At 44.0% G+C, this 27831-nt stretch overlaps 1 protein-coding gene across 1 annotated transcript in view; it reads left to right on the forward strand.

Annotated features, from left to right (window-relative positions):
• LOC138580141 (putative DBH-like monooxygenase protein 2) overlaps positions 1 to 27831 on the forward strand; it is a 460802-nt gene that overhangs the window by 162669 nt on the left and 270302 nt on the right. Inside the window, exon 7 of the mRNA XM_069650458.1 lies at positions 14034 to 14200. Within this exon, the coding sequence (XP_069506559.1) occupies positions 14034 to 14200 (167 nt within the window). The remainder of the gene's footprint in view (positions 1 to 14033; positions 14201 to 27831) is intronic.

The raw sequence follows: 27831 nt of genomic DNA on the forward strand, positions 1-27831 counted from the left end.
AATGGCTCTCATGTAACCCCATTTAGTCATTCACATGGTAAGGATCTGTTGAGGATGTTCTGGGAGGATAACCTCTGTTGAAGTTATTGATGGAGTACGATGATGTGACTTAAAGAGTCAGTAAGATTAGGATCTGTCGTGATGACGTCTTACCTGACTCAGTATGGTTTAGGCAAGATGTGATCTTTTTCTTCTTGTGGCCTATGGATAATGAAATGAGGTCAGAAAACGGTCTGCATGATAGCATGGTTTGAGAGTTCAACATCAAAGAGACATGGTTGTGGTGTACGCATACCTTAGGTCCCAAGGTGTGCAAAGCCTGCTTCCTCTGGATTCAAGGTGTCAGGGATAATGGTCCCTAGGTGCAGAGTAGGCCCTCTAAGGAAAAATAGCAGGGATCTATTAATGTATTGCTTGCGCTGTTCGATCATAAATAAGGTATGACATGAGTTGCAGGAATTTACCTTAAATTGGTCTTGTGCCGCTATGTGCGGTTCGAGCACAAGGGCGCTTCCTCTTTGGTAAGGAGTCAGGGCTAGTAAATAGCGGTATGAACCTCTAGAACACAAAGACGCAATAGTATAAATAGACCAGTAGGTGCATTAGTCTTTGATGTGCGTTACGGAACTTGCTGACACAAAGCATACCTTTTATAGATCTTGCTGCCGTAGTAATCTCATTGGGCTTTGAAGCAAAGTCACATCCTCCTGTAAAAGTGGAGTGGCACTGAATTACCTTTCAAACCTGCTGTGCGGCTCAGCGTGCCCATGCGATGATGTCACATGAAAACAAATGACATCATCGCGCTGGGACGCCGGAACACAATGTGTTAAGCGATCGTTTAACATAACATGTTGCAAATAAAGTGTCATATGGAATTATATTAATGTGGGTATGTTTAACCAAGAGGTGGAGGCAGCCGAAATGGGAACATCAAAATTCTGGAAACAATTATTTGACATGTGGTAGAGAAATCCTGCATTTGGTGACCGCGTGGGGCGGTCCACCATGATCCTGGGGGGGGGGGAGTTAAAAGGTGGAATGGCTTAGGTAACTCATAAAAAGGGAAAATGGAGGCATCCTTATTTTTTACCAGGTGAGTGTCCAAAAGTGGTGTACATGCTCACAATCTGTTGGGTATACCCCTGAGAGTACGATCATTAGTTAGTTCCATGAATCGAAACAAACTGTATCACAATTCCGGATTGTATAAATGGAAGAGACACATTGTAGGTTATTATGTGTACCGGATGAAGCCATCATCGCAAATTTTGAAGTGACATTCAAAACTCCACAGAGAGTCTTATAAGAAGACACCCGTGTTAAAATCCTCGATCATCCCATTCGGACTCAAGCTGTCAAGCTTGTCAATCCACTAGAGTTCCCTCTGATTCAACATCTTAGTATGGCATCCTCCAGTAGGAGATTTATGGACTATTTCTAGGACTATAAATCTCAATTGGGCTGCTGAGTGTCTTTTTTCAGTGAAATGTCTAGCAACAGGGGAACATACATTTTTGATCCTTATGTTACTCTTGTGCTCATTGCACCGATCTTTAACTTTTCTCACTGTTTGCTCAACGTAGAAGATCCCACAGGGACAACTACATCCATATATCACTGAAATGGAATCACATGTGGTGAAATTCCTGAGCTTGATTTTTGACCCTGTTCTTGAGAGTCTGACATAGCTGCCCTTTATGATGTTGCAGTTGTTGGAGTGCAGAAAAGCAAAAGTGACACTGTTCTTCTTTTGTAGTGTGGTTTGACTACTGGGTCTACTTCTCTCTGCTCTTACCAGTTGATCCCTGAAGTTTCTGCCACTCTTGTAGGGTATACGTGTAGGTATTGGAAAGAGTTTATGGAGCTGTGTGTCGAGTTGAGTCAACCTCCAAATCTTCTTGATGAGTATAGTTATTTGGTAACTCTGACTAGAATACTTGAGAGCGTAAATTAAAGGAATCTCCTTGCTTTTGCGGGTGTTCTTCAGAAGATCTTCACAGGTCATCTGACTAGCACTGGTTCTAGCTGCCTCAATGACCTTCTCTGGGTAGCCCCATTCTGTGTATTTAGCGATCATCTTCACATTCTTAAGTTCAAGTGTGGTATCATCAGAGATGATCAGCTCAGCCCGAAGGAACTGACTGTATGGAAGATTGTCCTTGAGATGTCACTAAGATAAAGTATTATTGACATCTGTCGGTTTATGAAAGAGACTAGTTGTAACTCTGCCATCTTTGAGCTCTAGTCCAACATCAAGATAATGAAATTTGGGCAATCCGACTTCCATAGTGAATTTAATATGGTCATTAATTGAATTCAGGTACACAAGAAACTAGTTCAACCCGATCGCCTCTCCAGATTATGAACACATGATCAATATACCTTTTCCAGGTCACTAATTTAGAACCCCAATATGGATGATTCAATATTGATAGTGTCTCCAAGTAATGGATGTACAAATGTGCATTCTTAAGTGACTTCAATAAAGCACTCCAACTAAGTCAATGCCTGGTCTGGGATGCCCAAGGGAAGCCCTTATTTATATATTTTTATGACAAGTTCATAGATCTGGATGATAAACCCTTGTATAACGCCCCTCTCTTTGAATCCCCCTGACTTCACTGAGCCAAGAAGTAGGTTTGTTTTGCAAATTAAAAGATTTATTTGAAAATTAAACAATATATATATACCACACATTTTATGAATACATTAATATTTGATAGCACACTTATGAATATAATGTTGATCAACAATGGGTAATGTTACAATTGCACACTCTTTTCAATCAGTGAGGAGTTAGTATAGAAAGGATAAGGTAGCAGAGAATACTTTTATGGTTTAAAAGAAATGCAATGATGGAAAAGAATGCAGCACAGAAATAAACTGATATGGTTTCAACAAGAGATAATATGATCACTTTTTCTTTTTACAATTCACTCCCCCCCGATGCAATATAAGGAGATGGAAAAGAGAGCACACAGTTTTCAGGAATACAATCAAAAGCAGTGCAGATCCCCCCTAGCAAGCTTAGAGCAAAAGGTATGCTTTTAAACAGTCAAAAATACTTTTAAATGTGATTTGCAATGAAGTGAAAAATATGCTAAAAATTATTTTAATTCCCTATAGGAGATTCAGGGTAGGTGATAGCTACTTAAGATTGGTTCAGGTCAACACTATCAGTGATTCATGAGGGATTATCAGGTTGAAAACGGGGTTCAGCAGTTGCAAGCAAAAGAACAGCTATTTTTGACAGGTGGAGAAGATTGAGTCAAATTGCAATTCGCAGCACTTTTCCTGAGTGCGTCGAGCGCGATTACGGAAAAACTATAAGTAGAACGCTTTGGGCTTGTTGGAAAGCTTAGATTCTTAGCTTTAAAATGAAAGTTAAATCTCGCACCTAGGACGTGCGGTTCAAAAGATACAGACAATTTAGTGGAGGTAGTTTCTCAAATTAAAGTAAAGCTCAGAAGGACAAATGGCACTTTCACAGGTTTGAAATCACAGAATGGACACACGATTTCTATGATGCAATTCTAAATAGGTGGAAATGGTTTGAATTAGATTATTTTAAACTAAGAGATTGGTTTTGCACAGCTCTGGCTGGATATTCACTCCTAATTTTGGAATATGCCGTCAAGATCTGGTCAACAGGGTTAGATGGGACTTCTGGCGGGTGGTTCTGAAGTCACAGCTATCTGGGTCAGCTCTGCACTGCTGGTCTGGATCTCTGGTTCTGGCAAAGGTTCTTGGCACTGCACTGCTTTCTGGGTCTGGTTCTGGAGTCTTCTGGCAAAGTGCTTTGCAAGTAATCAGTTTGAAGTGGAAAGTGAATGTCTCTACCTGGGTCTCAGTGGCTCTTTTTATGTCTTTTGAAAGTGGGTGGGAAGGCTGACTTTCTTTGCCCAAGCCTCTGAGGATCCTGATAGGCTAGAGGATTCTCTGTCGCCCGACTGGGGAGCTGAGCTGTGAGTCATCCCATGTCATGAGACATCATTTTTATGGTATACAGAAAGAACACTCCCCTTGTCACTTTGCACACAAATCTATTCTTGACTTAAATGCATATTTATCTATGTACACTTTTTCTAATATTATATGTCCAGTTAACATATTTTCTGTAGAGCCAAACCATCCAATCCCTGTCTTTGTAAGATGTTGTGTTCACTTCTGACAGAATTCTGCCCTTTTCATCCAGAACACAACCTCTAAACTTTTCCAGAATTTACACAAATGTGCGCAGGGAATATGGGCATCAGATGATGAAGTGTCAGATTTTTTAACATACCGACATTTGGAGTAATACCCTATTTTCCGCTACTACCCCCCAGAACATACCACAGAGTCCTAACACCTCTTAAAATGTGCACATAAAAATCACAGGAATAATGATATTATTGATATAATTTTGACAATGTTGTATTATGAATTATCCATCTTTTTAAAATTATGCTCTGGCCCAGATGGGTGTGGTTAAGTCCCCAAAGCACATGGGGAATTTCTAGTTTGTCCACTTCCTCTAAGCTCAAGCTTGGAGCAAAGTGCAGTTCTTTGTTCTGTTTCCCTGCTCTTAGGTACCCCTCCCCTGATTCAATCAGAGAGGTGGGATCTCCTTTTGGTGGGGCAGCAGAAGGCAGGCCAGGCCTGTGAATACAGTTGCTGTGCAAGTTTCAACTACTGTCGGGGTAGTTGCCGGGCAAAATTCAGTTCCTTTAAGCCAGGCTTCAACCAAAGGTCACTTTTGTTCCCACTTTTCTTCATTCAAATCAAACTTACAATTTTGACACATGCAGCTAGAACGCTGATTCTAAGTTCAAAACTATGACATTTAAGCAGTTGCAACAACCTATGCGACAATCAAAAGTAGGTCACTCATTTATTTTAAACATTTTGATTTTAGTGGCTTTAAATCCCATTTCACTTAAGCTGCTGACATCCGCAGCTCAGCCAGTTTTGTTATGAACATTATTTTAGGCTCTTCATCTTTCCAGATTTGGTATGCACACAAGACTTCATTCTACCAGACGTCTGCTGGTGTTCAGTAAGATTTTTGAATATCTTGCAATGTTTGAAATAGGCATTTTGAGCTTGCATTCAGAGAAACAAAGGTGATTTCAAAGCGCTTTTTTGAGCTAACAGACACTGCTGTTTTTCCTTTGGCACCACGTTTCACTCATGGCGATTCTGGCCCATCGCGCTCATACTGGTGGGTGGCAGGTCAGGCGACCATTTTGGTGTGCGCAAAAACTGCGTGGTTTTCCTGGATTCCGGCGCAAATGTGGGCTTTTCAGCCATCTTGGATTTTCTAAGCCCACAGCACCAAATGTTGTAGCATAATAATTCAAACGTGGGTCAAGACACCTGACAGCGTATGTGGGTGCATGGTGGATCCCATGGATGTGCCAGCTGCTTGTAAGTAGAACTGATTATCAAACTTGAAGAAGTTGTTATATAGAATGATTTTGGTGAGTTCCAACATGAATACCTTCGCTGCTTTACAGTTTTCCCTCCGTAGGGCCTATTTGACAGCCGCCAGCCCACCTTCATAAGGGAGGGACGTATACAGACTTTGTACGTCAAATGATGCCAGTAGATCCTCAGACCATAGATCTTGGATATCCTTCAGGCTATTCAAAAAGTCTGTAGTGTCTCTCAGGAAGGTACCAGTCTTTTGGACTATTGGCTGAAGAACCTGATCCATGTAGATGGCCAGGGGATCAAAGATACCCTCTGCAACTGCCACCATAGGTCTTAGTTGTGGGGTGCATAGGTTCTTATGAATTTTAGGTAGTCCGTAGAAGACAGGGGTAATAGAATGTTCTTTTGTGATGAATCTTAGAGTTTTTGAATTGATCAAGCCATTCTTCAGAGCTTTCTCTAGTGTCATTTGTATGAGTGTAGTTATCATGGGTGTAGAGTCGCCTTCTACGTGTCCATAGATGCTGGTGTTGTTAAGTAATGCCACGCATTTTGAGTTATTGGAGCTGGTGTCCATAATAACTATGACTCCCCCTTTATCGGCTGGTTTAAGTGTGAGAGTGTAGTCATCGGCAAGATCCCTAATTAATTGGCTATGGTTTTTCTGATATTATATTTTGAGGTTTTTCGTAAAGTTAATCTTTTTCATATCTGTGTTCATCTGGGCTTCAAAAAGTCTCAAGGCCATGTTGTTATGCATTGGGCTATTATCTGTATATGAAAATATATGTATTTGATGACATGCAATGAATTAATTGTAATGTGATTTAAACATATATGGACCAACTTTAAGTTATTAAAATTGCATGATTAAATTTACTTCCTAAACTGTATGTCATAAAGCAATCATAACTATTGTTTGTTTATTGAAACACACCTGGTTTGCAGGAGACGCGGGTGTTCCACAGCTTGTGGACACAGGTTTCTCTCACAATCTACAGGACGCCTGTTCCGGTCACCCTCTCCCTCTCTGAGCGGTCTGACCTTACCTCTTCCCATCTTGCATCTACCTCCAAACGTCTCCTCCTTGGTGACTTCAATATTCACCTTGACTTCTCTGAGGTGGCCAATGGACTCTTCCGCAATCTTTGCGATGTTCTTTCCCTCACCATTCATCCCTCTGGTCCAACAAACTCTGCCCGATGTACCTTGGATGCTCTCATCTCCTCAGACATTCCTATCTCCAACCTTCTCACTGCACCTCTCTCCATATCAGACCATTCCCTCCTGTCTTCTCATCCGGATATCTTAGGTCCCCCTGCTAAGCCTTTGCCTGCACTGCATGTCTCCTTCTCCGTCATTCGACCAATGAAACAAGCGCCAGTACCTGCCTTTGCTGCCTCCTTCACTCCCCCTCCTACTCCTGCCTCGGACACCCACACTGACTCTGCCCTTGTAAATCTTCACCTTTCTATCACCAACACCCAGGATATCCTTACCCCTGTCATGAGGATCCGATTGAAGCCTACCGCCAAGCATAAAATCTGGTATGATTCTGACCTAGCCTCTTTGAAACGCAAGTGCAAAGTGGCTGAGTGGAAGTGGCGAGCATCAGACGTATCCTCTGACAAACTGGCCAGCCACCTGCTCCAAAGGCAATACAGACTCGCAGTTCGCTCAAAGACAAGGGCTCATATTCAAGCCTGCAGCTCCAGGGCCACTTAGAACTGTGGCAAACTGTTTAAAATCTGATCTGCAAGGAACTTGCCAATCCTTCTGCAGTCTCCACATCTCCCCTGTCATCCCTGACCCGCTGTACCTCTCTGGCCTCCCACTTCCTTTCCAAAACCCACGACATTCTGTCCTCACTCTCCTCTACCCCTCTCCTTCATCCCTTCCCAGCTGCCATGCCTCCCTTGACTCCCCTTTCCCCTGCCCTCCTTCTCTCCCATAGCACCGGATGAGGTCTCTGCACTTGTCCTCTCTATGAAAGTCTCCTCCAAACAGGTGCTCCCCTGCTCCTCTAGTACGATCAAGGACAATATTGCCAACTTGTGCCTTCCCTGGCTGATTTCTGTAACCACTCCTTTGCCTCTGGCTCCTTCCCTAAACCCCTCAAGCATTCCCTTGTGTATTCCCTCCTTAAAAAGCCCTCTTCTGACCTCTTCTGCCCTGCTAACTATCGTCCTATCTCCATTACCCCCTTTCTGGGCAAACTCCTGGAAAATCTCCAGCTTACTCTCCACACTGAATCTGTTGTCTCAATGACCATAAGTATGGCTTCAGAGCTGCCAGAGGCATGGAAACTGATCTACTGAACACTATGGCGAATTGCTATATCATACTGACACTAACTCTACTTCCAATCATATCCTCCTGGATCATTCCTTCGCCTTTGAGACAGACAATCATGCCACCCTGATAAATTGGCTCTGGGACACCCTTGGCATCACAGGCCTGGCACGGGACTGGTTGACCTCCCTCTCCAACCGACTTTCCCAGGTTCAACTGGGCCCTTTTCCCCTCTATCACATTCTCCACCTGAGGCATCCCTCACGGCTCTATCCTCTCGCCGTGGCTTTTCAACATATATCTTGGCCTGCTTGATCTCTTCCTTCTCACCTCACTTCCAGTGTAATGCAGATGACACACAGATCTCCTTCAAGCTTCCCTCCCTTTCCTATTCTTCCTACTCTCTCATCCCTGACTGTCTGACTGATATTTAGGCATGATGTGCTGCCAATGATCTCTGCCTTAATGCCAGAAAGAATGAGATCCTTTTCATTGGGTCCCCAGCTCCCACCTTCCCTCCCTCTCTCTGGCTGCCTTTGATTCCTCTCTCTCCTTCTCTCCTCACATCGCTGACCTTGCCAAGAAGGCCCACTATCAGCGGCACATCCTGAGAGGCATTCTCCCTTTCCTCATCTTCCCCCAAAAAGTCAATGGGCCTCATTACGACCCAGGCAGCCACGGAATGTACGGTGCCGGTAAGGGATCGGTACCGTACATTCCGGGCCATCCTATTACGAGGTCTGCAGCAGGTCCTGCTGAGGATGTCTGGTAAAACGAGGAATCCTTAGCGGGACCCGCTAGCAGACCAGGATGCTAACAACGGGCCCGCAATTAACAGGCCCGTTGTTAGCCTCCACCACCATTCCCATTGAGCCATATGGGGTTCAAATGGGAATGGGGATTAATTTTTACCGGAGCCAAGAAAAGGGCAATTACCGGGTCCGCCAAGGTCGGCATTACTCGTTTATTGTCCTTTTCTGGGCTCCGGTAAAAAATCATTACCGGTGGCAGCCGTGCCCTTAACAAGGGCACGGCTACCGCCAGGGTTTTAATGAGGCCCAATGTCTCCAGCGCTCTGGTCCTCTCTATGCTAGACTACTGCAACAGCCTATTCCTCAGTCTGCCCTCATTCATTTGCATCCTTCAACTAATCCAGAATAGGACTGCAAGTCTTATTCTCAGCCTCAAGGGCAGGTAATGCATCTCTCAAGTGCTAATTTCTCTCCTCTGGCTCCCGGTTGCTGCGAGGATCAAATTCAATACCCTCTGCATTATCCAGAAGGCTTTCTGGGGCATGGGACCCCGCTACATCGAACTTTCTCTCCATAAATACCTCCCTGCTAGAGCCCTTCGGTCTGCTAGCTCCAACTCTCTGCGAATTAGATGCTTCTCTAAGCAAAGAGTGGGGGTGTAGATGCCACTCCTCCGCAGGAGCCTCCATCTGGAATGGTCTCCTTGCCTCTCTTAGGCTTAAGTCAGAGGGCCTCAAATTCATGAAGCTCCTCAAGACCCTCCTTTTCTTCTCCTCCTTCATTCTCCCCCTCCCATGCTAAGAGTTTTTTTCTTCACAATGACGGGCTGCCTCTGAGTACTAAAGGGCCCCAGGTCCCCCCGCCTCCCTGCATAGTCCACCCCTCCTTCCCTGCACTTACCTGCATTCTCTGGCACTTGCCCTCTGGCCTCTCTTTAGCACTTGCACTTCGCCCCTTTCCTTACTTAGCACATCGCATTTGCACAGACCGGCACGCCCCCCCCCCACACCACCCCTCGCACTTCTTGTTCTGCACTTGCACAATCCGAATGATACATGGCCTGGTAGGGCCGTTATTGTATCTTTCTCCCTTGCCGCCCCTCCCTTTTTTTGTCTTGTGTCGCCTTGAAACACCACTTGTTGTATAGCCGCCTCACATATATCCAATATATAAATACATACATAAAAATAAACTCTGCAGTACAAGTACAGACAGTCTCAGTGTCACGTGGTTAAATTTGACCTGCGGACCACCCTTACTAGTTTTTTTCACATGGAATCAAATAACCCATAATTCAGTTAAGGCTAGACTTATTTAAAGTACAAGTTGTGATGCATATGTTTGCCCGGTGTGCATGATGTTTCAGTGTATTTTTGAGTACACTCCAGGATTGTTATGTGTGTTGAAATTTCACAATACGTAATGTACATATGGTATTTTGTTTGATATGCTGAGCTACACTTATGTAAGCCTTTAAAAGTTGCCCATTAGTCAATACTGCATTGCGAGAAGATGTAGTGAGTGCGGCGAGTGCTGGGTTTGAGCATTTGCTGCTATTGGGTCACCGTTACTGGGTTCCATGTGTATTCCTCTTAGTTACATGATGAGCTTAGGTGTGGTGTGAGAGTGCATGAGGGCGGCTACGAGGATTCCTTGATATTTAGTACACAGTGTTAGGATGTTCTGGTATATGTTTGCCGGCACTATTGAACAATAGCATAGCATAGTTTTTTGTGCAAAACCAATATTATTGCAAATATTACATCAGATGAATGCGTGTGATATTTGGGTATTTTGGTTGATACTTTGTACTTGAAAGTGGCAATTGAATAAATTGGTTTTGGTTTATTGTTAAATACGATTTAAAACTGCGATGTATGTCTTGCATGTTGGGAATTTGTAATGTGTTATGACTCAATGTATTTGCCAATTTACATACGGGTTGGGTTTAGGTGTGGTGGCAAAGAGGGCGGGATGGTGACTGAGGCTTTTTTTAATATTGATTGTACAGTTGTTGCGAAGGAAATTAACCTTTTCTACCCCTCTCACCCCGAAACACTTGCTATCCCAAAAAGGAATGAACTATGTAAGGCCGTGAGACAGTACAAGGTGCCTTACTGTGCGCATCCATCAAAGCCAGGCCATAAGCAGACGTACAGCCCCCACCCAGTCCACCAGGAGTTATGGCACCCACAACTGCCCCAGTCCAAGACCCATAAATTACGCAATAGGTGATCTCAGACCACCAACCATAAACCCAGTGGTCATAAAAGATCTGAAAGAACACAACCATTTGACCTTATTTCATAATGACACACTTTGTAATATGAGGTAAATGGAGGAGTAAATTACAGTCCAATGCGAGGGTGGAAACTTTGGGTGCAGAGAGTGCGATATGAACCGAACAAAGAATGTGTGGGTCAGTGTGATCCTCTCCCTATGCCAGTACCAGAGTTTCCCAGGCGCACGCCATAATGATAGAGTAGCATTGTCTTACAATAGTAACTGATGAGGAACATGACCTTCATTACCTGGAGAGATGAGCCCAGCTGACCCCACGTGATGGAAGATGGATGGACAGGGCTGGGGCCAATTGCAGCCTGGCATCCCCTATGGAGCAGGCCACCCATGTATAAGGTCTCACCAACCAGCCATGCGGGTTTCTACTGTATGTATGAAGAAGTAATGACGATGTGGTGCCTTATAACCCTCTGCTTGTACTATTTTTCAGCAAAACATTCTCGAACAGCAGAGTTCTTTGCTGGCAGACGTATTTTGTGTGCTATGAAAACATGTTATTCTTGCAAGAAATCTCTTGGCCTTTTTTCCCTAGCGGGTTCTATTTTTTCTGGTGTGAGCATTCAAGGCGTGCCTCGGGTGGTGTCTGCACGATGGTATTGGTCTATATAGTGTTGCAGGTCTATATGCTAGAATACAAGCATGGTGGTGTCAGGGCCTGTGCAAGCATTTTTTTCTACCCTAGGCAAAAGATAATCTTAGAGTGCCCATTATCTTAACCATCCTGTTCCAAATATATCCCACCATTTCACATGCTTGTCCAGGCCCCATGTACCGTGGGAAAGGCATCCACATACCTCATGAACTTAATTATCTTGTTAAAACACTATCAGATGCATACACGCTCTTGCAAGTAACAGCTCCCACATTCAGGCAGTTTCTCAAATAACTTATCAGAATTATAAGCAATGATCACACCGGGCAGGATGTCTTGACATCAGTAATGGATACAAACGAGTACAAGGGATACTGCATGCCTGGTGGTATCTCCTGGCCACACTGACATATTACGTTATAAGCTCTTACTTCTATCTTACGGCAGCTACTGACTCCCCTACCACTTTTCAATGGCCTATTCCTCGTATGCACAACTATGCTCTAAATAGGAGAGTGCTACATGCACAATTCCCCAGACTTAAAATTGGGCCTTAAGTGTACACTTTCATAACATAATAAACAGATATAGCATTAACAGTACACGTTTCACTCGCTGAAAATGCAGTATATGTAGTTCCAGTCCAGACTCATCGCACACTCAGAAAAGGTACAACACGGACAGCAGTAGTGCATGTTTCCCTCATGCACAGAACCACAGCAAGGCTGGCACAGTACCACAGCAAGGCTGGCACAGTGTAAGCTTCCTTCACACACAGAAGATGTAAAGCACAGGCGTCCCTGGCATGCACAGAATAGACTGAGCACAGTCAGCGCCAGTGCAAAATCAGCCTATGCCCTGGCTGGTGCACAAGCAGCAGCCATGTAATCTTCTGTTATGCGTACTGTAGAGCGTGTTACAGGTAGAGAATGAACAGTAGCAGTACAGGCCATCATAAAGGAAACAGGTGACTATGGGCCTCATTCCGAGTGTGGCGGTCCGGAAAGCTTACCAGCACCCTTGTTTCTGGACCTCCACACTACGAGTCTTCCTGCTGGGGCCATGCACCCGGCAGATGTGATCTGTTGGGTGCAGCAGCCCCGGTAGGCAGACTTGTCACGGAAGCATCGGCACTGTTTGCAACATCCTATGGGACTCTATGGGAATGGAGAATTACAAAATCTTGCGTCGGACTTCCCGCGCCACCGGGACTTGTAATGTCCCGGTGGCACTGGGAAGTCAGGTGCCAGATTCAGTGTTACGGGGTTGGCAGCACAGCGGGTTATCAGCACACTTGTAATGGGGACTCATGTATCATGGGCAGCAGAGCAACTTCCCCTCATCCTTTAAAAACATATAGCTCAGCAGAGCAATATTACCTCCGACCTAGAACAGACACAGAATGGAGAGCAGCGTTGCAGCACACACACGTGTCCTGACTTGTCAAGCCTGCATGCATCACTCATCTGGAAATTCATGTTTTGGGTATTTCTCCAGTGTTTGTTGGGAAATTGTAAGAGGGAACTATATATGATCACCCTTGAGCAACGGGATGAAGGGCTAGTTTAGGGAATATCAAACAAAACATTTTGTTTGATATTCCCAAAGTACTGCCTCACATGCCTTTCCCATCCCTTGGCACCTCCTTACCCTTGAAGGGATTCTCAATAAATGTAGAGCCTATTTGATTATTATTAAATATGGAAATTAATATAGAATTGTGTGAAGCATATACGGTGTCAAGATTCATTGTGGAAAATGCACCACTGCTAGAACACAGTCCTTGCAAGATCACTTTGCAATGCACAACTCACTCCTTTGGGCAGTCTCCACCACACTCCCTCTATTCCCCCCTTAATATCTAAATAGATTGAGGAACAGTAGCTCATCTTTTTCTAGGACCAATCCAGACTAATGAAGTGATTAGAAGCCAGTTCTGACTCCGACATTCATGACATTTTTCAGTTGTGCTGTACTGTTCCCATAAGTACATCATCTACCTGAAAGTGCTTTAGAGCTGTCAGTCTACCTTTTGCTCCTATTTCAACTTCAACAGATCTATATGCCAAAATGCCACTTTTATACTCCTTTCCTTTTCCAACAGAATACATATAGCACTCCCTCTCTGCCTCATCTACCTTTAAACAGTCCTGGGTATAATAACCTGATGGTGTTCTGATGTTCTCAACCTCCATGTCAATGACGGTGACCTTTATTACACCAAGGGAATGAACAGTCTTCAGCTAATGAGGGCTGACCTCAAGTGTGTGTTTTTTGATAGCTTTCTTTGTGCCACATTGTTTTTTGTGCATCATTCCTTGTAAATTGTGGGTCAGAGACACAGTAGTACATCAATATGGCCCAAGCTTACCGGAATGTAGGCCAGATCCAGAGAGCTTTTGATCACTTGTCCACCTGAGCAGAAGTGTCTTAGGTGTAAACTTTACCTAACAATTTAAATACTCCTTAACTTTCCAGATTTTCTCAAAGGCACTACTACTCCCAAACAACATGATTTTGGTCAAGTTAATCATGAATCTGTGTTCCCAAAAGTACTGGGAGGACCACCTCATGGACCTGTTCATGAAATGTGCATTCTTGTTCATAACATAGCATCGTTTGCATGCAGAATGAATGATGCTGAATGTTCGTGTAATTTCTATATTCTGTCTCTGCAGGACGAGTGGACAGCTCTGGCATCCGGCTGCATTATACCCCGGTCCTGCGAGAGCATGATGTTGGGATCTTAGAGGCAGGAACTGTTCAAGACCCAGTGATCTTTATCCCTCCAAGGGCAGAATCTTACAGGGTGTATGGGGTCTGCAAAACCGCCATGTTCCCACAGGTAAAATAAACATTGACAATGCCAATAGTTCGACTTTTTTTTACAGGCCTCATATTAGCATTTGCCGGTAATTGGACCATTTTCCAGCTTTGGCCATTATATGCCCAGGTCTACCAACGTTCGTCAGGTGTTACCATGGTAAGCTCTACTACTTACATAATATGGCACCGTTTGTGGTACATCAAGTTAATGGGTAACAGACCTCGAAAAAGTCAAATTATCTTTATTCACTTTTCTCCATTAAAAAATACAATAATTACGCAATTCAATTACCCCAACATCCCAAATAACCCAACATAAAATAATATAAAATAGCCCTTAAAAGCGCCTATTCAAAAAGCAGGATCCAATAAAAATTCCTAATTGCATTTTTCCATTAAAACATTCCTATATATAATAGCTTCCCGTACATTCTCATAAAGATTAAAAATGACTTCCTCATCATTTCCAGGTTCCGAAATTGGTGGGGTGGGGGCTGGGAGAAATTTAGCTCCTGCTTCTAACCGCATGTAAATTGATATTACATGCTTGTGACGGCAGCCTGCAATCTACAAGCAACAACCGCTTCGACCAGATCAGTAGATGCCATTTGCCTTTTTTCGAGTTAGTGCATTTCACTGAGAAACAATGCATGATCCCCATTGGTCAGAGCCTCCTCTTTATTCCAGTCTGATTTGCAGGCAGGCAAGAAGCCGGCCCTCCCCCTAAGGCCAGACCCACAAGGCCACTCCTGTCCCAAGCCCTCACCAGTGCCACCATAACCAGTGCCACCATAACCAAGGAGGAGAAGCTCACTCCAGCTGCAGGAGCAGCATCTACAGCCTTCAAGGGAGGGGCCTTTCCTTCGTGAGGTAAGGCAGCAAGCCTTTTATATGATGTATCAGCCGTGCCCAGCTCATCCGAATCTGAAATGCCCATACCGCATGTAAATTGATATTACATGCTTGTGACCGCAGCCCGCCATGTACGAGAAAGGATTGCTTCGTCCAGACCAGTAGATGCCCTTTTCCTTGTTTCGAGTTTGCACTTCACGGAGATCGCCGCCATTCCAAAATGGTCGCCTGAATCACTATGGCACCTTCAGCAACATTGATGTCTGTTGTTGCTATAGACACGGCCCCGGAAACACTGCATGAGCCCCATTGGTCAGAGCCTCTGCTTTATTCCAGCCTGATTTGCCGGCAGGCGAGAAGCCGGCCCTCCCCTAAGGCCAGACCCACAAGGCCACTCCTGTCCCGAGCCTGTCGGAGCCGGGCGGGAAAAAGGAACGTTACCACTGTGCATTACAAATCGTGAGTAATATCCTTTTCTCACGCGAACGCTCTGCAATCTTCCATTGACTTTGACACTTGTTTTCAGCCCTGTTATATGGAGCTGAAATATTCTATCAGTACAACCTTACAAATCCACCTAACCGATATATTGTCTTCACTATTTTAATGCTGCAATATGTTCTTGTCGATAACAGTACAGTATTGATGCTCACTTAGTGCCTTATCTGCACTGATTGGTGAATTTGTCTTGTTCATGATATCACATACTCCATTATAACAAGGGGGGTCCTGGGAGTCCCTCTGCCAGACATTAGTCCTGGTTACGAGAGACTTACCCAGAGTCTTTAGCTCACTATCTTTCACAGAGAAGAAATATCCTAAATATATCAGTCCTGCCCTGGGGCAGTCCAGCACCGAAATGCTAGGCAATTCTCCTCTGAACAAGAGTACCAACAGAAACCCCAGACACGTGTTTCGGTCTGGTTGGACCTCATCAGTAGGGTGGATCTGTGCCTCTCTAAGAATAGTGAGCAAGGGGTCCACGTCTGGATTCCCCTAGTAACTTAGGGTGACACCCAAAGTTACTTAAATATGCAAATTAACAAGGGGGGTCCTGGGAGTCCCTCTGCCAGACATTAGTCCTGGTTACGAGAGACTTACCCAGAGTCTTTAGCTCACTATCTTTCACATACTCCATGCCACAATATTATGACCATCTGTGATTTGTGAACCACATGGTGATATATTAGTCTTCAGTCTAGACGGTATCACAGCCCTTGTTCCACACACTATTTGACGTGCTTCCAGTCTAATGGTGTACATAAACTTCCAAATATCTTACTGTAAACTGCTAAGTGAAAAATATAGTGCTAAATGATATCAGCTCCATAGTGCTTTGTACTCAATAAGTATGCGCTTGGCCCGGAATGCCAAGCATAGTCGTTATTCTACCAATATTCAATAACCTATTAATATGCTAATCCTACTAGTAGCCATCATATTTCCATTTCGTTTCATCAATGAATGTATCCCATGTACAGGAAATGTTTTTATCGCAGAGGGAAACAGCCTTTCTAAAATTGGATGTTAGAGACATCATCCCATACCATGCCCAATGCCCTTTCTGCCTGCCACACCCGCCTTTTTGCCCAACACGGAGCATATCAATATTCTAAGTAGTCCCAGTAGCCCCAACAAAATCAAATCCACGGTCATATTGCCTAGGCTGAACACAAACCCTGCACCTACTAACATTGACCCCACTACCACCAAGCCTATTCAGGGTACGACTAGACGATCTAGACTAAGATCACAAACTAAACTACTGTATCAATGCCAAATAAGCCTTAGGTCAGCACAACTCTCCCCACAGCTCAACCCAATAGCGTATCATCCAAAACCTCATAAACAAAACCTTCTCCCGGTGGCGCAGAAATGCACTTCACCACCCATAGCCACTTCCAAACGACCACTAAACACCATAGGATCTAAGTCACCTACCACACTCAAACCCCATCCTTCAAAGCACCCTCTCAACATCAAAGGTGCGCTTACAAAGCCTGTTCACTCGGCACTCATGCCATAGAGATCAATGACTACATTATTGGCCATCAACTAGACATCCTAGCGGACACAGAAACTTGATTACACCAAGCTTCCGGCCCTCTCCTCCTGCCGGCCATCCCTTCAGGTTTCAATATTCTCAGGGCGGACAGACCCAACGCCCAGGGAGGCGGTGTGGCCATAATAGCCAAAGCCAATATCCAAATCAGGGCTTGCCCTCTTGAACAAATAGACAGATACAAACTCCTAGTCAAAATAATGTCTGACCCTAAAACTACCACCAATATCTTACTTATGTATAGATCTCACAACAATAACACCCACCCACATGTATATATCCCGCTACCATTCATCCCATATCTCAAACCTAATACCAAATGTATTATACTTGGAGATATCAACCTAGGATTCAATGACAAGTCTGACCATAAATCAGACACAGTCTACGCGGCGGTCACAGATATGAATTTCACTCAATTAGAGAAATCCCCCACCCATAATAAAGAAAGAATCCTTGATAGGCTACTTATGCTTAACACACATGTAACCATAGATTTTATCCTACCCTTAGTTTGGACAGACCACTATAGTGTTAACTTCACCCTAAGCAGCATCGGTAAACACCAAGACACCATGAATAGAATGGAAACCTATGAAACTAGAAATATCCGGAAACTCACAGCTGACACTCTCTCTCCTATCCTGAGTGAAAACCTTTCAACCAACCCTGTAGACATTAATAATCCATGTCTACTCGCAAACCTCTACCCGAACTGCCTCACCACCACTATAGATTTTTTAGCACCAGTGACAACAAAAATACGAAAGGCTGAGAAACGCAACAATTTCTGGTCTAATGAAGAATTAGTATCACTTAGACAAACTAAAAGATCCCTCGAACACATCTACAAAAAAACAACTACGATAGATTGATCTACTACAAAACAAAATCAATAACAAAAGAAAACTATTAGCCCAAAAAAATGGCCATGTCTCTATTTCAAACGTGACCCCTGATAACACTAATTCTCTATTCCACTTCTCCCCAGTCACCCAAGAATTAGTATTAAAAACCATAGCTAATTTAAAAGCTTCTAACTGTAAAGGAGATAAATTCCCAGCGCACCTAGTCAAGCTTTGCGCTCCTACCCTCAATCCCATTATCACCAACGTTGTCAACGCATCGTTCTGCATGAACGTGGGCCAGCTAGCATTAAAGAAGCGTGGGTAACCCCGCTGCTAAAAAAACCTTCTCTGGGCCCAACTGTCCCTTTCCAGCCTAACATCATTGACAAAATAGCTTATTCCCAAATCCAAGCACATCTAGAACAAAACCAGCTTCTAGGGGCCAGACAATCGGGATTTCGTCCCAACCATAGCACAGAAATGGCGCTCTTAGATCTGAAAATCCAGATGGATACCATTAGGGATGCAGGTAAACTATGCATATTGTTATTACTAGATTTATCCGCAGCATTTGATCTTGTCGACCATGATAAACTCTGTACTACTCTAGCAAATGATTTCAGATTCTCAAACGAAGCAACCCCCTGGGTCAAATCTTTCCTAGTGGAACATACATCCAGAATCTCCATAGGGAAAGGGGCGGCAGATCCCATAGCAGTCCCTATAGGTGTCCCCCAAGGATCATGCCTTTCTCCCACCCTCTACAATGCTTACACAAAACCTCTATTTGCAGCACTGGATGTCATGGGGGTGATGTATACCATCTTTGTCGACGACACCCAGATCCTCATACCAATTGTGGGCAATTATGAACAGGGCGCCGTCTTAATTAAAAATCTCTATGCAATTATACAAAATTGGATGGCCTTAAATAGCCTCTGTCTCAATGATGAGAAAACGTAGATCGTGGGCGCCCCAACCAAAATCAATTCTCTCCACGCCGACTATAGCCCTATTAACATTGACGGTATCCCTATTCCTGTCCTGAAACAGGTCAAAACCTTAGGGGTTTACTTAGACGCTAATTTATCTATGACTAAACATACCAATGCATTAGCTTCATCCACATCCTTCACTGCTAAACTTATAGCCCTAAGCCGTCAATTCCTCACACCAACCAATTACATCACGCTAGCAAGGGCGTTAATACTTTCCAAACTGGATTATTGTAATGTACTCTTACTAGGCACCTCCAATGCCAACTTAACTAAACTACAGCTCATCCAAAACGGTTGCATACTAACTGACCTTTTCACTTTTGACCTCGGGAGAATTGACCTAATTTAGAAGGTAAATTAGGATATATATATGCGGGGGTAAACCCCGCATCACCCCCAATCCAAAAACCCCTGCACCCCCCCCACCCAATCCCCTTATATTATTTATAATCCAAAACCAACCCAATACATATATAAAATAACTAAAATAATATAAAGGTCAATTGTGCAGAAGGTCAATTAGGACCACTATAATTAGGTCAATTGTGCAAAAGGTCAATTGTAAAGGTCAGTTTGGGTAATACCTCCAAAACAAAGCCCTACACACAGTCCTAGGATTACAAATGTCAGACCATATCTCTCACATCAGAAGAGAGGTACATTGGTTACCTATCAAGGCCAGAATCCTTTACAAAAGACTATGCCTTACCCATAAATGTCTTGCCAAGAAAGCACCCAGTTACATCAATAATTCAGTCACTAAAAAAGAAATGGACAGAATGCTCAGATCCAACTCCAAATCGCTTCTGACAATCCCGCCTTATAAGAGCTCTAGAGCGGGAGGCAGCAGCTTTCCAGTCTTGGCCCCTACACACTGGAACACTCTTCCACTCAATATGAAAATTAAGACTCCTTCCAATGCTTCAAAAAGCTACTAAAGACGTGGCTGTTCAACAAATACTAATTCAATGTTGGCTAATCATCATTAGAGGTACATTCCCTTTACCCTCAGTCAACATTGACTCCCATTTGTCTGACATACACAAATGTATTTCTGCTGTAATTGATTCTGTAAACTGTAATATGATGTTCTTTTGCTTGTATGAATAATGTTTAAATAATCTATCTTTAAGATGTCTGTAACTACACTGTGGTACCTCAGGGTCTGGGTGTATAACAAATGTAATAAATAAATAAATAAATAAATAAATAAATAAAATAACCTAGGAGAGCCTGGTTAGCTTGAAACTAATAGCTACCAGGCGCTACGGTTGGCTCCTAGGCCCAACTGGTGCCTTCCAAACATGTAACTTTGACATTAACTTTGAGTATTTGAGAATGTTTATAAAGAAGAATTTGACCACATCTAATATACGTTTAAACACAATGGTTCATACAAAATGAACAAAAAGTTAAAGGAGCATCTCTGGTAGCTCTTGATTCCCATTCAGTAGCTCTTGCCTACAGGGTGACGCCCAACGCCCAGGAGTTGGTTTTAGCTCCTGCTCATCAAATCTCAATTTCGAACCCTGCATTACATTTCCTTATATAGAATAGGGCTGGTGAATACGTTTTAATTTTGGCCTTTAGAAAATGGGGCCTAAGCCTCTTTCTCAGCTGAACATAATTTCCACAAATGAACAGGAAATGCCCCAGTCCTTCATCGACTTCCAATCCACAGTTACTTTTGGTGGTCACCTCCTCCTTTTTCCAGGTGGATCGAGCGTTACGTGGGTGGACATCATCAGCATGCATTTCCTGCACTCGTGGGACTTATGCTTACATATTTCTCCTCCCACTTCAAGCTGCAACCGAGTAGAGGTGTACAGAGGAAGAGAGGCTACAGTTCTCTCTCCACATCATCTCCAATTGATACCATTCCATTGGATCCCCCATCCCCAACATGCTACATTCCATGTTCTTTTCAGCGGATTTAGCCATGCCGAGAGTCTATACAGGACATGCCTTTGTAAAGTGGGCTACAACCTTTCTCCCCTTTTTATACATAGAAGGAAACGGTACCATATTGTATGTGCATATATACATATATACACACATACAGCGGTCCCTAATCTATAGTTAATATACCACCTTTGAACCACTGACTTTTGCAAACATTCTATTGCTAAAAACATTTGATTTGCACGGATGTGGCTGAAATGTCGCAAAACAATTCACTGCCATAGGTCCCGCCAAACTGGACATTTTGGGGCAAATTCACCAAGAGGTTCAAATGTTACTAAGCCTATAAAAAAGATTCTCTCATCGTAAGCCCATTCACTTTCAAATAGACGAAAAGGTGCTTACTTTGAATGTTCACACAGCAAAACAGCTGGACAGATTTGCACCAAATGAGAAAGAACTTGGGCACAATGCATTGCAGATATTCTTTTATTTGGTTTGATGTAAATCCGCCCAGTAGTTTACATTTCTTTTTTTGCTCTATGAAAATAATTCATGCAATAATCCTGTGGAAATACGAAAGTGCCAAAATAATATTTGGAGGAGGGAAAGGGGATGTTTCAGACCAGGGTAGATCTGTTAAGGGCGAAATAGGACCAAAATGGGGAGTTGGGCACTTTGGAGAGGGTTGGTAAACCGTTTTAAATCCGTTCGTTTTTCGTCTTAATGTGGGAATCTCACAGGATTACAGTAAGAAAATCACAAGGCTCAATCAAAAAAGTGTGTACACGGTAATAGGCAAATCGGAGAGGGTAAGGTGGGATTTTCACAGTGCGCAATGGGGGCTTTAAGGTAACCAGAAAAGGAGGAGGGAAATGTACAAATATAGGGTGGAGGTGGGGAAGGGAAAAACTGTAATTTTGCAGTGTTTGTTTATTAGCTCGGGTATCGGAAACCATTGCATTTCTGAAGGGACTGTTCTAGCGGGAATTGAAGGAGGTGCCTCTACGAACGCAGTGATGTTCTCTTCAGGAACATTTTTGTAGAAAATATCACAGGAATAAATGAAGCGGCTTGGGGCCACTACGCCATGGTCTTTAAGCAGACCTTGGCTGTAGGCAAGTAGTAGATGGTTATTCGCTACTAAAGGACATATGAAGCCATGGCCAGTGGGACATGATCATTTACAACTGACAGATATGTGGGCCAAGACCTTTTTGCCTAATTATTTGACTGTTTGCCTGGTGGGACCTGGTTATTTACTCGTAAGAGGCTTATGGTCTATGGCCAAAGGCCATAGCCAGTGCCAGTCTGTTTTCCCAATTGTTTCGGACTGGACAGTGGCCACTGGTGAAGGCCATGGCAAGTGGGCCCTGGATAAGATATAGTGTGCCAAAATCCTTGAAATTCATTGAAAAAAAGTTAGCTAAGAGAGAGTCTAGATGAACCAATTTCTAGCAACAAAACCCATGAAATGTGTTTGTAGTTAGAAGTAATGACAATCTTAACTTGGTGTTGCCCCCTCCCCCTCCTTGTTGTTCAGCCCATGTGTATATACATGAGATGACAGCAGAGTCAAATAATGATATAAAAAATGCTACCATGGCTCACATGTACAGGGGTCCTCCAGATTAAGATTGTCATCAATTCCCACACCGATGGAATGTCACAGGTTTTGTTGGTTTTTCTTAGCTCTCAACTACGTTTAGTCTGGGTAAGTTTCCACTTTCGTTGGCGAGCATTCCAAATGGGACACATGGCTCACACCAATGGCACCCTGTTTCGCTCGAAAAAACATGTCTGACATGCAGGTAAAAAACTTTAAGCATTGGAATGGTAAAGTACTATTAACTATGTTCAAAAACGGGGAGAGAATCCCCACCGATGGTTCCGCACTCACAGAACTTTTTCATGCACTGTCGGTCAAACAGAGTATGGACACCGTACATAAATGTTATTCACTTCAATGCTGTTTTATTGTGGATATCACCAGCGGTAGCGGCCATGCAGTTATGGTTAAATTGCTAAACCCATAGGAATAACAGTTTTTGGGCGGCTTATAACTTTGCTCCCCATGGACCACTCTTTGCAAAATAAGCATATGGTCTGCTCTGAATTTCTTTGCAAAGTTTGGTGAGGTTTTGTCCAGGGGGGGGGGAACTTATATGGGGGTGCCATATTATTTATTTTTCAATAGACAGAATGGAGAAAAACTTTGCTCACGCCTACAGCCCAAACCGCTGAACGGATTTTCACAAAATTTGCGGCAGGAGCGGCGGCTTGGTCCCGAAAGCGTGCTTTTGTAAATTTGGTGAAAATCCATCCAGTATTTTTTTTTTTTTAAAGGACCAAACATTAGGTCCAAAAAAATTAGTAATATTTGGGTCCGGTCCGCGGACGCGCCCACTGATTGAATGATGAAAAGCGTGAAGTGCGTCAGATTTTTGGAAACGCCCGCCATCTTGGATTTGCAGACTTCGGCTGCTGTCCACGGACATCGCAGTAAAAACATATTAAAAAACACAACATTGCACTTGTCAAACTTATCAAATAATCTCTGGGGATGTGAGGGGTGATGAGGATGGGATGAGATATGGCTGCAAGAAGCAAAAAAACAGGTGTTTTGTCACCGAACAGTCCGAATGTTCGCGGACTGTCCTGTGAAGTTCACAGACACCTCTGCATTACAGGGTTGGTGAAAAGCAGTTCTTGGATGGCTTATAACTTTGGCGCCACTTAATGAAACTGCATGAAATCTACCAATTAGATTCCTGCACTAATTCCGAATGAATTTGCAAAGTTTGGTGGGATTCTGTCAAGAGGGGGCAAAATGAGAGGTTGGGTACCAAAATAATCTAAAGGCCTATAAATGAGGTGCCATTTGACGAATATACACTTAATCTGGCAAACTGATAATAGATCTAAATATAAATGGTTTTGCGAAATTTGGTGGGATTTTATGAAGAGGGGCAAAATTAGAGGGGGGACCCAAAATATTGTAAAGGCTTATAAATGTGTTGCCATTTGACGAATCTACACAAAGATTTGCAAAAAGATTATAGATCTAGATGAACAAGTTACTTACCAATTGTAACTTTCTTTCGACTGGATATTCCACGTATTCCTCGTCTTAGATATATTCGCCAGCTTGCTGCTTCTTTTGGAAACATTTTTCGCCAGAGGGCACTGTGCTCAAGACAGCGTAGCTTGGTCCCTGGAAGGCCGCCGTCGAACATCGACGTCATCCATCGTATAAAGGACTCGAGCCAAGCCCATTGGTTCAGTTCTGTTTTTTCGATGTTAATGGTCGCATCAGTTGTGTTTTGTGTCAGCAGATGTCAGGCTCTTAAGGAAGTACAAGTGCAACGAGCGTAAGAACTGTACAGAGGGGTAGGTTGTGAGGGTCGATGAGGAATACGTGGGAGGAACATCAAGTCTAAAGAACGTTGGTAAGTAACAGTTGGTAAGTAACTTGTTCTTCGAATGGATTGCATCCTCTCACGTATTCCTCATCTTAGATAGACTCCCATAGCAGTTGTAATTTAGAGGAGGAGGGAGTACCATAGTTCTTCAATTATGCACAGAATGAAGGACGGCTTTTGCAAAAAGGCCTCCTTGGTAAGAAGTGGTGTCTAAACAATAATGTTTTGTAAGAGTGTGCATTGATGACCAAGTGGCCGCAGCACAAATGTCTTGCACTGGGACACCCCTCTGAAGAGCCGTGAAAGTTGCTATGCCCCTGGTTGAATGAGCCCTTAAACCATGTGGAGGCTCCTTCCCAGCCAATTTGTAACATTCAGATATTGCTAGGATAATCCATCAGGATATAGTTTGCTTGGACACACCGAGGCCCCATTTGTGTCCAGTATAACTGACAAACAACTGATCTGTTTGTCTAAATCTTTCCAGTCTGGATATGTAGAAACTGAGAGCCCTTTTAGGGTCTAGTCTGTGGAATCTTTCCTCCTCTTTACTAGCGTGCAGAAGAGGATAAAAGGATGGTAAAGTGATTTTCTGTGACAAATGGAAATCCAAAACTATTTTAGGTAGGAAAAAAGGCTTGACCTTTAAAACAACTTTATCCTTGTGGAAAACCGTGTGAGGAGGCTTACAAGAGAGCGCCTGCAACTCACTCACCCTGCGGGCTGAAGTTAGAGCCACTAGTAAAACCGCTTTTAAAGTTAGGAGCCTTAAAGGACAAGAATGTAAAGGCTCAAAAGGGGCACACATAAGAAACTTCAAAACTAAATTTAAATCCCAAATGGGAACTTGGAATGGTGTAGGAGGGAACACATTTGTTAACCCTTTAAGAGACTGGATAACTAAAGGCATTTTGAAATATGAAACTTCTTCTGAAGAGCGCTTGAAGATAGATTGCGCTGCCAAATATCCTTTAATAGTTCCAACTTGGAGCCCTGAGTTGGCTAAATGTAATAGAAAGGAAAGCACCATGGGAGTGGTACATTGAAAAGGATCCACATTCTTATCCCTGCACCATTTATTGAATTTCTTCCAACAACACCGGTATAAGGATTTTGTTGCTGGTCTTCTGGCCGAAAGCAAAATCCCACATCACAGGGAGTAGAGGAAACGCGTAAAAGAGTGGATATACCCAGTCCACTATGAACGCGCACCATAGAGCTCCTCTCGGGGGAAATTCCCTTGAGCAATACAGTTCACACTTCCGCTTGGCCCCGGTCGCAAACAGATCCACTTGAGGGGTTCCCCAAAGGGCAAAGATCTCTTGAAGGACTTCCTGAGCTAGCTCCCAGTCGTGAGAGACTGGGCTCTGCCTGCTCAGAGCGTCCGCCGCCGTGTTCAGCTCTCCGGCTAGGTGAACTGCCGACAGAGAGATTCCTTCTTGCATTGCCCAGAACCAGAGCTGCATTGCCTCTCTGCACAGTGGGAGTGATCCTACGCCTCCTCGCCTCCACTGTGTTGTCCATCATTATCAGGACATTCTTTCCCTGTACAGAGGGCAGAAAGGCCTTCAGCACTAGTCTGATTGCCCTCAGCTCCAACAGGCTGATGTGTAGTTTGGACTCCAATGGAGACCAACGACCGCTGATTGTCAGATCATTGGTGTGGGCTCCCCACCCTGTGAGTGAGGCATCCGTTACTACAGTTATCTCCGGCCATGGTTGCCAAAAAGGTTCCCCTCTGAGGATATTTTCCTTGTGAGCCCACCAAAGTAGATCTTGACCCACCTTGGACGGGACTTGTAGAAGATCTGACATCTCCCCTGAAAACTGGGACCATTGAATCCTGAGGGCTCATTGAAGGGATCTCATCCTCAGTCGAGTCTCTGGCACCAGAAAAATGAGGATGCCATGAGGCCTAGCAACCTTAGGAAGTCGAATGCCGGTAGATGTTGGCCATTCTGAATGAAATGTTGTTACCATCTGCAGAATGTGGTGAGCTCTTTCCTCGGGAGGCGAGGCTTTCCCTGAGGTGGTGTCCAGGTCCGCTCCGATAAATTGGAGTCTTTGGCTCGAAATCATTTGTGACTTCTTGTAATTGAGGGAGAAGCCCAATTTGTGTAGGTGTAAGTAACAGGTCATGGCCAGATGTCCCTGGGTCAGTTTGGGTGAACTTGCCCTGATTAGCCAATCGTCCAGGTAAGGGTAGATTTGAATCCCCTCCCTCCTGAAACTCGCTTCCACTACCGCCATTAGTTTGATGAAGACCCTCGGTCAGCCCAAATGGCAGAACTCGAAACTGATAGTGAGATCCGCCAATTGCGAACCTCAGGTACTTTCTGTGTTTGAGATGGATTGGCACATGAAAGTAAGCATCCTGAAGGTCCAATGAAACCAGCCAGTCCTGAAGCTGAATAGCCTGAAGGATCTGAGAAAGGGTCACCATCTTGAACTTGTCCTTCCTGAGGAATTTGTTCAAATTTCTCAAGTCCAAGATGGGTCTCAATCCTCCGTCCTTTTTGGGAATGAGAAAATAAGGGGAGTACCAACCCTTGTTTCTCTCCGCTACAGGTACATGTTCTAGTTCACCTTTCTCTAGCAGGGTTAAAATTTCCTGCACAAGGAGCAGGTCTGGAAGTTTTACAGAGTTGGCTCCCAGTGGATGATCTTGAGGCCTTTGATGAAAAGGAAGACAGTAACCATGGGTCACTATCTCTAGTGCCCAGGCATCCGACGTAATGCCCAGCCATTCGTCCAGATACTGAGTGATTCTGCCTCCCATCGGGGTCTTGTGGGTTAAGGCCTCAAAGTGGCTTTGCAGTGGCTGCAGCAGTGGCTGAGGAGGTAGTAGCCACTGCTGTGGCTGGTCTAGCTCCTCTCCCTTTTCCACCACGAAGGGTTTTCTTTGTTGTCCCCTCTGACTGGCCTGCCCTCTCCCTTTTCCAAAAGAGGAATAGAAGCAAAAAGGGCGACTCTTCCAGGAAGATGAACCTGCATAACAGTGTTGCTGAGGTTGCCTTATAGCGGCGCTGAGTGATTTTGCTGCCGCTTTCGAGGTCTGCAGCTTCTCCAAGCTCTCGTCCGCCTTGCTGCCAAACAACCTAAAGCCGTCAAAGGGCATATTGAGTAATCTGGCTTGTCCATCAGATGCAAAACCAGATTTTCTAAGCCATGCAAATCTATGCAAGACTGTGCTAGATGCCATGGATCGGCTTATACTCTCTGCGGTATCCTGTCCTGACTTGAGGCACTCCACCATAGACTCTTTCCCATCCTTTACTATCACCAGGAAACCATCCCGCTCCTCACCCGACAGGATGTGATCAGCCACTGCATCTAAACAGCTCCACAGGGTGTAAGTAAACCTAGCTAATGTGCAAGTCACATTTGTAGATTTAAGGGCCATACTACCAGAAGTAAAAGCTTTCCTCGCCCTGGCATCAATCTTTTTGTTGTCCCTGTCAGGGGGCATAGAGTGATAAGCCAACTGTCTGTTCGCAGTCGCAGCTTGAATCACCAAGCTTTCAGGTGAAGGGTGCTTAGATAAATATTCTGGATCCGAGGGAGTA

This window comes from Ambystoma mexicanum, chromosome 3p (genome assembly GCF_040938575.1).
Source record: "Ambystoma mexicanum isolate Mex_15411 chromosome 3p, UKY_AmexF1_1, whole genome shotgun sequence".
NCBI lineage: Eukaryota > Metazoa > Chordata > Amphibia > Caudata > Ambystomatidae > Ambystoma > Ambystoma mexicanum.